Genomic DNA, 10,041 nt, shown 5'->3' with positions numbered 1-10,041 from the left:
TTTTAACTTTTAACTTTTACAAAAACTTTATTGAGAATTTCATACATGCATATGAGGTGTGTTTTGATCAAATCCATGGCCACTCCCTCCCTTCTAATACCTCCCATATCTCCCCATCACTTTTTTCTTTTTCTTCTTTCGTTTATTTATTTTTATGGGGCTTTGACTACTCTAACTTTTCCCTCTCTGAAGAAGTAACCCTAAAATCTTTCAAGGATTAGATACAAGTTCCCAAATACTTTTGACATTTTTGGCCTTTGGAACGGAGTATGCTGCTAACAGTCCAAAGAACATTTTGACTTTTAACCAAGAAACTGGCTACTTTTCTTTGGGTCTTTTTGCCCTAACTGCCTAGCCAATTCCTACCTCCTATTCTTATCATACATCAAATTTTCAATCATTGAATACTGTTCATAGGCCTTTGGTAGAGTCCTGTGCTTAGTGAGGTTCATGTATCCATTCCATCCTGAGCACCTACTAATAACTAAGCACTGGGTTGTCCTTGTGAGCTGAAATGGACATGGTCTCTGCTTTTAGCCTGGAGAGGTCTCTGCTTGTAGCCTGTCAGCAGAGGGACTGGAGGGAAAACAGCAGCTTCATGAGAACTTCAGTGGAGGGAGTATGGGGCTACAGAACCAGGAAAGCCTACCCTTGTTGGGACCTCACCATTGGCAGCACCGTTTGGTATTTATGGGTTTTACATCAGAGGGTGATAAAATTTATGTGTCCAGAATCTCACTCTCAGTGCTAAGTAGAAAGTAGAAAACAGGGCCAACAGGGTGTGTGTCATTAGTGAGGAGGCATGTAGGGAGGAGTTGTGGTCTCTGTACCAGTATGGTGAAAAGTACATAAGGAAATGTAAGGACCTTCGGAGGTGTCAGGAGGTCAGGATGGTCGAACATAGGTGCTGTCAGTCTGTGGTGAAGGACACTGGAGGGACTGGAAGGTTGGAGGATGCCGCTTGTTATGATGAGGAAAAGGACTGGCCTGGGACCACACTGGAAGGATGGGAGGATTCCAAGTTGCTTTGGAGGAAGCCAAGTCAAGCTGCCAAATGTACACTGGATATGTTTCTGCAGCTCAGAGGAATCACCCAACCTGTAAAGATCTGAGCTTATCTGCCTCTGTGCCTGTGCTTCTGTATCAAGACTTCCAGCTGCCACATCCTACCACATCCATCCCTGAGTCCTGATCTGTCCTCTGTATCTTAGCTAGAGGCACCTGCTTCCTGGGGACCTGAAACCTCCTAGGCATCTTTTGTCACTGAGCTCTCAGTCTTCTCTGACAGCAAAAGGCTTGTTCTCTCCTCCTGTGGCTCCTATTACTCGGACCTCGGTTGGCAAACTGCATGTCTGCCAACCAGCATTTTTATAATATGCCTCTGCCTACCAGCACCTAGCCCAATTACCTATGGGTAGATATTATCACAACCCATATTGGGTTCATTCTATGTGTATATACTCCTGTGTGCATGTGTACTTTATGTAAAATGGATTCCTTAAGGCTCACTCTGTTGTTGCCTACCTCCGTGGTAGCTTGACTGTTGGCTGACTGCTGGGCACATTCAGACAGTATTCTTCATGAAAAAATGGCTATGGCACTACTACTTGATCCTGGTTAGTAGCAAGCACCAAATTCCAAGGGAGGGTTACCAGATGCTGAAACTGGAAAATCGCTCCTCGATGAGCTTGTTTGACTGAAGATGAAAAAATTAATTAATTTTTAAAAATTCATGATGACTGTGTCAGAGGCAGGTATTTATGCCATAAATTGACACAGCTTGGCCTAAGGGGAAAGAAAAAGGTGAATTTACAGGGTTTCTCCCATCAAGAGGAGCAGGGTATGGCCACTGACCATGAGAGGGCAGTGGTAACTGATGTAGAAAAAGTAAGAGTTTCTCCCCTAATGTTTCCATCGACCACTCATACCTTAACATGAGATTTGGAGAATTTATTATAATAGAAACTATAGATCATGCTCCCCGAAGGTTTCTTTAAATTCATTAAATTGTACATGCCCCTGATAAAACATACTGAAAGATCCCATCCCACATAGACACTGGTCTTGTTCTTTTGTCTTTAGAAGAAGCTGGTAGGTACCAAAGTTGTGTACTAGCATTTGCATGTATTTGATACATTGAAAGATTAACTTAGGTGCTCATGACCAGTTTCTCATTGAGTGTTTGTTGTGACCTCCTTAGTTAAGCTGTTACATTGTTGCTGACTTGTCGGAGATATTTTAACTACCTATTCTAACATCTTGGATTCCCTACTTCTGGTTTCACACTTTTAGTTTACTAAAACACACTGACATGTGCCGTTTTCCAGAGGACTGTTGAACAGAAATCACCCTTTGTATCCCTTTTTTGTGATCAGCAGGAGCCCACAGCACAGCACCCCCCTCCCCAGAGGTTCCGAGAGGAGCACGTGGAGGGCTAGTGAGGCCATGGCAGCTCTGTGCTCCCACCAAAGCTTCAGCAATGCCTCTGGCCACAAGAACCATGACACTTTCTTTATGCTTTTAAAGTCAAGGAAGTGAATATAAGGCTTCTTCCCTTACCTTAAAGAGCTTCTTACAGCACTTTGTAAAACTATTAGTCCAGCTGTCAACTTTTTACTCTTTATTTTACAGGCCTGAAAGCAAAAAGAACCCAATAACCAACTTAAAGTCAAATGGTAAGAAATAACCAGACACCGATTTTCCTTTCTTATTTTAACCAAGAGGTGTTTGGACATATATTAGTCTTATATGTCCTTGTATAAGGAGATAAGGACTGTGACATGTCCTGAGAGCCCAGGGACAGCCTTACCTATGGGTAGGACCTACAGGCTTCTCAAGACACCGGTCTTCAGTGACAGGACCATGAAAGTACCACAGGCCACAGTGACAGTACAGTTTCATTTCGAACTGATTACCAGTTTTGGTGCTTTTCTACCTATAGAGTGCTGCTCCATTCCCTCCCTGCCCTCACAGCACAAGTACTGGGTAGGGCTCTTATAGCAGCTGTAACTGGTTTCCTTACATCCAGTCCCTCCCAGCCCCTGACTATCCCTACCTGGTCACTAGCATCTAAAACCTTATTTGCCCTCTTCACTTGCTACTGAAAAATTGCCAGTGCCTCCCACTACCTGTAAAATCTAAACTTTCTCCAGTGGTATGGCCTCATCCCTAGTTCCAGGTCCTTCCTGTCAAGACCCTACCTTTTTGGGCCCTCACTATTTTCCTGCCTCTGTGCCTTTGCTTATGCTGTTCCTTTTTTATGAAGTTCTTTTCCCTTCCTCTCGCTCCTTTGAGCTCATCTTTAACCTTCAACAATCCAGCCCTCAGTGGGGCTCTAGCCCTCATTCCACAGTAATACCCGAGACACTTCCCTCCCATGACTGGGCTTTCTACTCTGTGCTCCCTCCCGTACTCCCACCCCCACTTGTGACAGTGGAGAGCACAAGTCTGAGTCAAATGAGCTGAGTAGAACTTAGCTAGACCACAACTTACACTACAGTTGTGAGCAGGTGCTTAACTCATTCAACCTTGGTTGACTCAATAATGTACAGACATTAACACCACCCTTACTAGACTGGTGCAAAGATCAAATGGGGTCATACACAGGAAGCCAGCAAAGAGCCCCCAGGTCCTTCTCTACAAATGCTAGCTTTCAGACTGTCAAGGCAGGCGATCCTGTGGGTGACTCACCACATCCTGTCAGCTGCCAAGAGGTCACCTTAGCTTCAACTTATAGGTGTGCCTGTGGCCTTCTACCTGAGGCAGTTGTGTCTCTGCCTCAGGGCTTTTCCTGGCCATATGAGTATGTTCAGCCCTCACAGAGCAGCTAGGGCACCAGAGAGTTGATGCCCAGGGTTGGGAGACCATGGATCAGTAACCCATCACTCTTCATTGAGACAACATGAGGAAAGTTCTCCAGTCTCCAAGGATCTGCAGCTATCCACTGCCAGCACCCACAGTTCTCATTGCTTTCTCTATCCCTGGGTCGCTCTTCCATTTCCCTCACCGTGGTTACTAAGATCACCCCCTAGATAAGTGCTACATACCCAGGCCCTGCCTTCAGCTAACCATGGCTGCTATTCCTCCTCCGTGTTTTCCTCTTGTCCACTCTATTCTTTAAAAAACAGAAGGGGATAAAAGTGAAGAAGCAATCAAGGTGAATGGTATCAGTCCAAGAAAACTAGATTTTAATCTGTATTCTTTAATAAAGAATTAGACATAGTGAGTTCCAGGCCAGCTGGGGTTACAGGGAGACCCTGTCCCAAACAAACAAAAAAGAATTAGACAAAATGAAAGAGGAAAGCCCATATTCTGCAAAGATAGTTCTGCAACAATGCAAAGAACATTTGTGCAGGTCACACGTGCCTGTTAGACCTTCAGCAGGCCAGTGCTCCAACTAGCCAGTCCCACATTGCTGTTTTGAAAAACCCATAATCAGAGTGCAAAACTGTTAACAAGCTATGTGTTTTCTCTTCCAGCCTACTGGGGGGAGTCTGAAGACAGTAACTCAGAAATCGAAGCTGCTCTACGACCCAAAAACCACAACACATCCACCGATGACTTTGATGATTTTTATGACACATAAGTTATAGCATTTGCTGGGAATAAAGTCTTTAAACAAACTGACATTGTGTTTACATGTAATGTCCAACATAAATACGTCTTTTTAAATTTTCTAGTACCGTTCAAATGAAATTGCATGATAGAAATATGAGCAGGCAGAGCTGAGGATATAGTGTAGTGGTGGAGCATTTACCTGTCATATGGGAGCCACTGTGTACGTAGAGGCAGCAGGATGGTGATTTCCAGGCCAACCTAGGCAATCTAGCCAGACTGTCATCCCAGCACTTGGGAAGTAGAGTCAGGGGGATCAGAAGTTCAGGGTAGCCTGGGCTACCTAACACCTGAATCAAATGGACAAAGGATCTGAACAGACATTTCTCCAAGAATGTAATTGACCAATAAGCACATTGAAAAGATGTTATTAACCTTTGGAAAGATGCGAGTCAAAACTGCAGGGAGATTCCATTTCATACTCTCTAAGATGACTGGAATTTTAAAAAGTAGCACAGTGTTGGTAAGGATCTGGAGAAATCACACATGCTACTGAATGTGACATGGTGCAGCAGTTTAGGAAAACAGTCCTCAAAAGATAAACACAATTGCCATGTCATTTAACCATTCTACTACAAAAGTAATTAAAATATATCTACCTTAAAATGTATGCAAACATGTTCATAGAAGTGTTATAACAATCAAAATGTGGAAACAAAAGCCCATCACCTGGTAGGTGGATAACAATGTAGTATAGCCATACAATGAAATACCACTCAGCAAATAGGAATGGACTACTGATGGGTGCTACACCATGGATAGACCTTGAAAATGTTACACTAGATGAAAGCCAGCCACAAAAGATTGCAATAATTCTTTTATTTTTGGAAGGGGGAGACAGGATCTCCCTGTAGCCCCAGCTGGCCTGGAACTCACTAAGTAGACCAGGCCGACCTCAAGCTCACAGAGATCCACCTACCTCTGCCTCCTGAGTTCTGGGATTAAAGGTGTGTGCCACCACGCCTGGCCTTTATTCATTTTTTATGAAATGTTCAGGATAGGCCATGTGGTGGTGTATAATGAGTTCAAGGCCAGTCTGAGTTACATAGAAAGACCCGTGGAGGGCAGCAAGCATAGATGACATGTTCTTACATTGACTATGGTATTGTCTATACAAATGTGACCATTAAATTGTATCTCAAGTAGATAAGTTGTGTGGTACAAGGATTAATTCTGTTTAGAAAAAAAGGAAATTGGTGATGAAAACATTTTGGGGTCTTGTGGATTGAGAGCAACAGAGATAGTGCTTGGGGCAGTACCTGCCCACTCTGAGTAGTCAGGGAGTCAGTGTTAGAAGGAAGCCATATATCATGACCCAGCTAGAGAGCTTGGGAGGATGTTGTAGTTGGTCATGTAATACTCTGACTTCCCTTGAGCCCTCTGGTTCTTTGATATTGTAATGATTTGAAAAGCATTACATGTGTTCCTCTTGCTCCAAAACTGGGATTTGCCTTTTGACTGGCTTCTTGACTCTTCTTTTTGCTCATCTTGAAACACTTCCTGACATCATCCCTTATGAGTTTTGCATCTGAGTTTCTGCTGTAACTTCGTGGTATTTTCTTTGGTAACAGGGAAGGTCTTGCAATGAGTTTCATTTTATTCCTTTGTGTTTTTAAAGGTGTAGTTGGTTTTATGGCATTACCATTAATCACAAAAATAGCTGAAAGCAGCTACTATTCATTGAGTACCACTTTGCTAATGCAGCATAGAAATTAGTTCAACAAATCTGGTCCAGAGGCAAGGAATCTGCACCAGTGTGAATCAATGCTTCCAGAAAGACTGAAAGAGCGTGGGCAGCAATCCAACTCTGGATTTATGCTTCTATCTATTTACTAGGGGAGGTGGACAAAGACTGTTATGAGAGGGGTTTTTTTTTCCTTTATTTATGTTGCTATGGCTTAGTTAATTGTTCTAATAAGGAAATACTAGGTCAGAAGTGGTGGTTCACTTCTGTAATCTCAGCATTCAGAAAGTTGAGGCAGGAAGGTCACAAGGGTTTTTTTTGTATTTTAAAAAGATCTTATTCTTTGCTTTTTCAGGACACTTTAACTTTATAGTCCAACATAGTTTTTTTCTTATCTACTATTATGAAAAAAATGTGACTTGATTCTTAATACTACTGCTGTGGTTTGAATATTACCTCTAAAAGTTGCGTTGAAATGTAATGCCGTTGGAATAGTATTAAGAAGTGGGACTTTAAAAAAAAATTTTTTTTTACGTGTATGAGTGTATTGCCTACATCATTGCACCCATGTTGTACAATGCCTGTGGAGGTCAGAAGAGAGATCCCCTGGAACTGGAGTTATGGATAGTTGTTAGCCGCCATGTCGGTGCTGGGAATTGAGCCTGGGTCCTCTGCAAGAACAGTCAGTGCTCTTAACCACTGATCCATCTCTCCATCCCCAAGAAGTAGAACTTTTGAGAGGTCAGATTGTGGATTAATGCCATTTTCTTGGAGTGAACTCTTGATAAAAGAGTTGCTCGCCCCCACCCCACCCCCATCTCACTGTGCTCAGTTGCTCTACCATATAGTTCAGCATGAAGGCCTCACCAGATACTGGCACCATGCTCTTGACTTCCCAGCCTGCAGAACTGTGAAAAAGGAGTTTCTTAGAATACCTAGTGCTAAGTGTTCTGTCATAACAGCAGAAAGGGGCTAAGACAGTCATTATGCCAAGAAGTGAAAAGTGCATTGTGGCCTAAGACGTACAATGCAAAGATGTGTGTTTTGACTCATTATCTTACGACTGGAAAAGCTTTAGAGATCACCAAGTCTTGTAGTTTTTGAGTCAAAAGGAAAATACTCATCAAAAGTTCCCATTTTAGAGAGGTGATCTATGTGTAAATATGACAGGCAACCAAGAGAAGAGCTTAGGTGTGAATAAGAAAAGGAAGGCAACCGGGCGTGATGGCGTATGCCTTTAATCCCAGCACTCGGGAGGCAGAGACAGGCAGATCTGTGAGTTCAAAGCCAGCCTGGTCTGCATAGTGAGTTCCAGGACAGCTGGGGCCACAGGGAAACCCTGTCTCAAAACGACCAAAAAAAAAAAGAAAGAAAGAAAAGGAAGGCAGGGGTGGGCCTGGCAGACATTGAAGGACATTGTAAAGGGAGACTCACTGACCAATGGAATGTGAACAGAAACAAGAAGAACCAAGTGTTCTTCTCAATTGCTAGGGCAGAATCCTGGCAGTCAGTATGTGACAACACAAAGCCTGTGTCAGCCTCCACCTGAATTACCAGGATGAGAGTTCCTGCCACTGTACATTCACACCACCTGAATGGGAAGGTTATAACTACAGGAAAATGCTAACCCACCCTGACCATATACTACTACATTTATGCATAGCCAACTCTGTCATGAATAACAATTTTAGAGTAGTAAAACTTGCAAAGTTTCCTGTCCTCATTGAAAACAACTTTTAAAACATTTAAAAAGATTGGAGCTGGAGAAGTGGCTCAGGAGTTAAGAGCACTGGCTGCTCTTGCAGAGGACCCGAGTTTGGTTCCCAGCACTCACATGGCAGCTAACAGCTGTCTGTAACTCCAGTTTCAAGGACTCCAACACCCTTTTCTGGCCTTCTCTGACATCACATACACATGGTGCACTTACATACATGCAGGCAAAACACTCATACACATAAAGTAAAAATGGTAAAGTTTTTAAAATAAAGTAAGGGTTTTTTTTTATTTAAAGCTTATTTTTTGAAGTTGAAAACCTCAAGTAATTGAACTTTTGTGAACTTGGTCAAGGTGACATGTGATGAATTGATGAAATTGGCCTCACAACTCACGGTGTTAAGGATTCAAGCCAAGATCTGTGTTTGCTACCCCCCCTGCAGTTCCCACCCTCAAGTTTCAGATGCAGCTTTCTCACCCCTCCTCATCAGAGCTGTTCTGACTCTTCCATGTCTCAAGCACAGCCGTACTGGTCATCAGGAAAGCAATGGGAATCCGGTGTGGTCGTTGACCTCCGGAAGCTCATACAGCAGCAAAGGAACCAAAGGGAAGATGGGACACTATATACAGTATTAAGATAGATACCTGTAAGTCCTCAGGTTCAGAGGAGTCAGAAGTATTTTTTCACTCAGGTAAGTTTCACATGGGATTAGAGAATATGATGGACTCATGGCAGAGAAATGGCCTGTGCAAAGCTGAGGAAACGAAGAATATGTCAAGTAAACAGCCCCAGTTTATGATGACTTGACCTGGATTTGTTTTTATTGATTTTTATTTTGTGTGTTATGTTTTGCCTACATGTATGTAAGTGTACTACATGCATGCAGTGCCCATAGAGGCCAGAAGAGGGCATTGGATCCCCTGGAACTGGAGTTACAGACAGTTGTTAGCTGCCATGTGGGTGCTAGAAACCAAACCTGGGTCCTCTGTAAGAACGGCCAATGCTCTTAACCAATGAGCCATCTCCAGCCCCATTGACCCGAAATTTTTACATGGGGAAAAAAGTGTGCACTCAGAGGAAACAGTACTTGGAATTTGTATCTTTTCCCAGGCTCACAATGTGTGGTGTGATTCTCTTTTGACACAGGCAGTGGCAGTAGAAGGCACAATTCTTATGATCATGAAGGAAACATTACACTCTACAGTGAATGGTGCTGCTGAGTCCTGAAAATCAGGAGACTGAGTAAATTTTCAACTTACAATACTTTCAACTTAGGATGGGATGTTTTATTGGGACACAACCCTATGGTAAGGTGTGGAGCATGTGTAATTGTGCCATGAGGCTATCACAGGGTACACACATGCTCAGTGAGCTGAGCTGTGTCTGTGAAGAGAAGAGGAATACATCAAGAAAAAGGAGTGACTGCAGACTGGAAGGGAGGAAATATGGATGGGGAGAGGACTCCACCTGCATTGCCCCCAATCCCACTGGCAGCAGTCTCTGTTCTAGTGCTCCTGAAGGAGAAGAATTCATAGCAGGGCACAGGTAGGGCAGGCAGGTAATCAAGGTTTATTTCAGTGAGTGCAAAAGCAAACGTGGAAAGGAAGTACAACCTCCAGAATGGAGCCAGGACACAAGTTGTCCTCTAATACCTGCACTTAGAAGCCTGGGTCTAACATTTCTCTTCCCCTCGCAAATCCCTGGGTGGGGTTGGTTTCTCCCCTGGAATAGGTACAGGTTTTTTTAGAAGCCATCTTCACCTACAATTCAGTTTGTACAGCTAGGTACCTTAGATGCAAGAAAATGTAAAGGCCTAGCTGTACACAAAGCTGGGGAGGGAAAGGGCAACAGTGCTTTGCTGACATTCTTGCTTGTTATGTAGCCTTTAGCTATATATATGGACTCTTAAAAAATTATATTGGCCCCTTTACTCTTTGGTTATAGTTTCCTTTTGGGTGCTTAAGACCCTACAGTTGGCCCAGATAAACCAATTTATTTTTACTCTTAAGGTCATTTGAGGATCTGTTCC

At 43.2% G+C, this 10,041-nt stretch overlaps 1 protein-coding gene across 6 annotated transcripts in view; it reads left to right on the top strand.

Annotated features, from left to right (window-relative positions):
* The window catches only part of Kiz (kizuna centrosomal protein), a 142,820-nt gene extending 138,178 nt beyond the window's left edge, over positions 1-4,642 (top strand). For 3 of the 6 annotated variants that reach the window (XM_029567604.1, XM_008841289.2, XM_008841298.3), the window contains 2 exons: positions 2,632-2,675; positions 4,479-4,642. In XM_029567604.1, coding sequence (XP_029423464.1) covers positions 2,632-2,675; positions 4,479-4,585 — 151 coding nt within the window. In that variant the 3' untranslated portion in view covers positions 4,586-4,642. The remainder of the gene's footprint in view (positions 1-2,631; positions 2,676-4,478) is intronic. The other 3 variants (XM_029567598.1, XM_008841281.3, XM_029567607.1) reach the window with 1 other exon arrangement.
* Positions 4,643-10,041: the final 5,399 nt, after the last annotated feature.

This window comes from Nannospalax galili, unplaced genomic scaffold (genome assembly GCF_000622305.1).
Source record: "Nannospalax galili isolate Female #2095 unplaced genomic scaffold, S.galili_v1.0 scaffold510, whole genome shotgun sequence".
In the NCBI taxonomy this organism is placed as follows: Eukaryota; Metazoa; Chordata; class Mammalia; order Rodentia; family Spalacidae; genus Nannospalax; species Nannospalax galili.
This window is presented reverse-complemented; position numbering and strand designations above follow the sequence as displayed.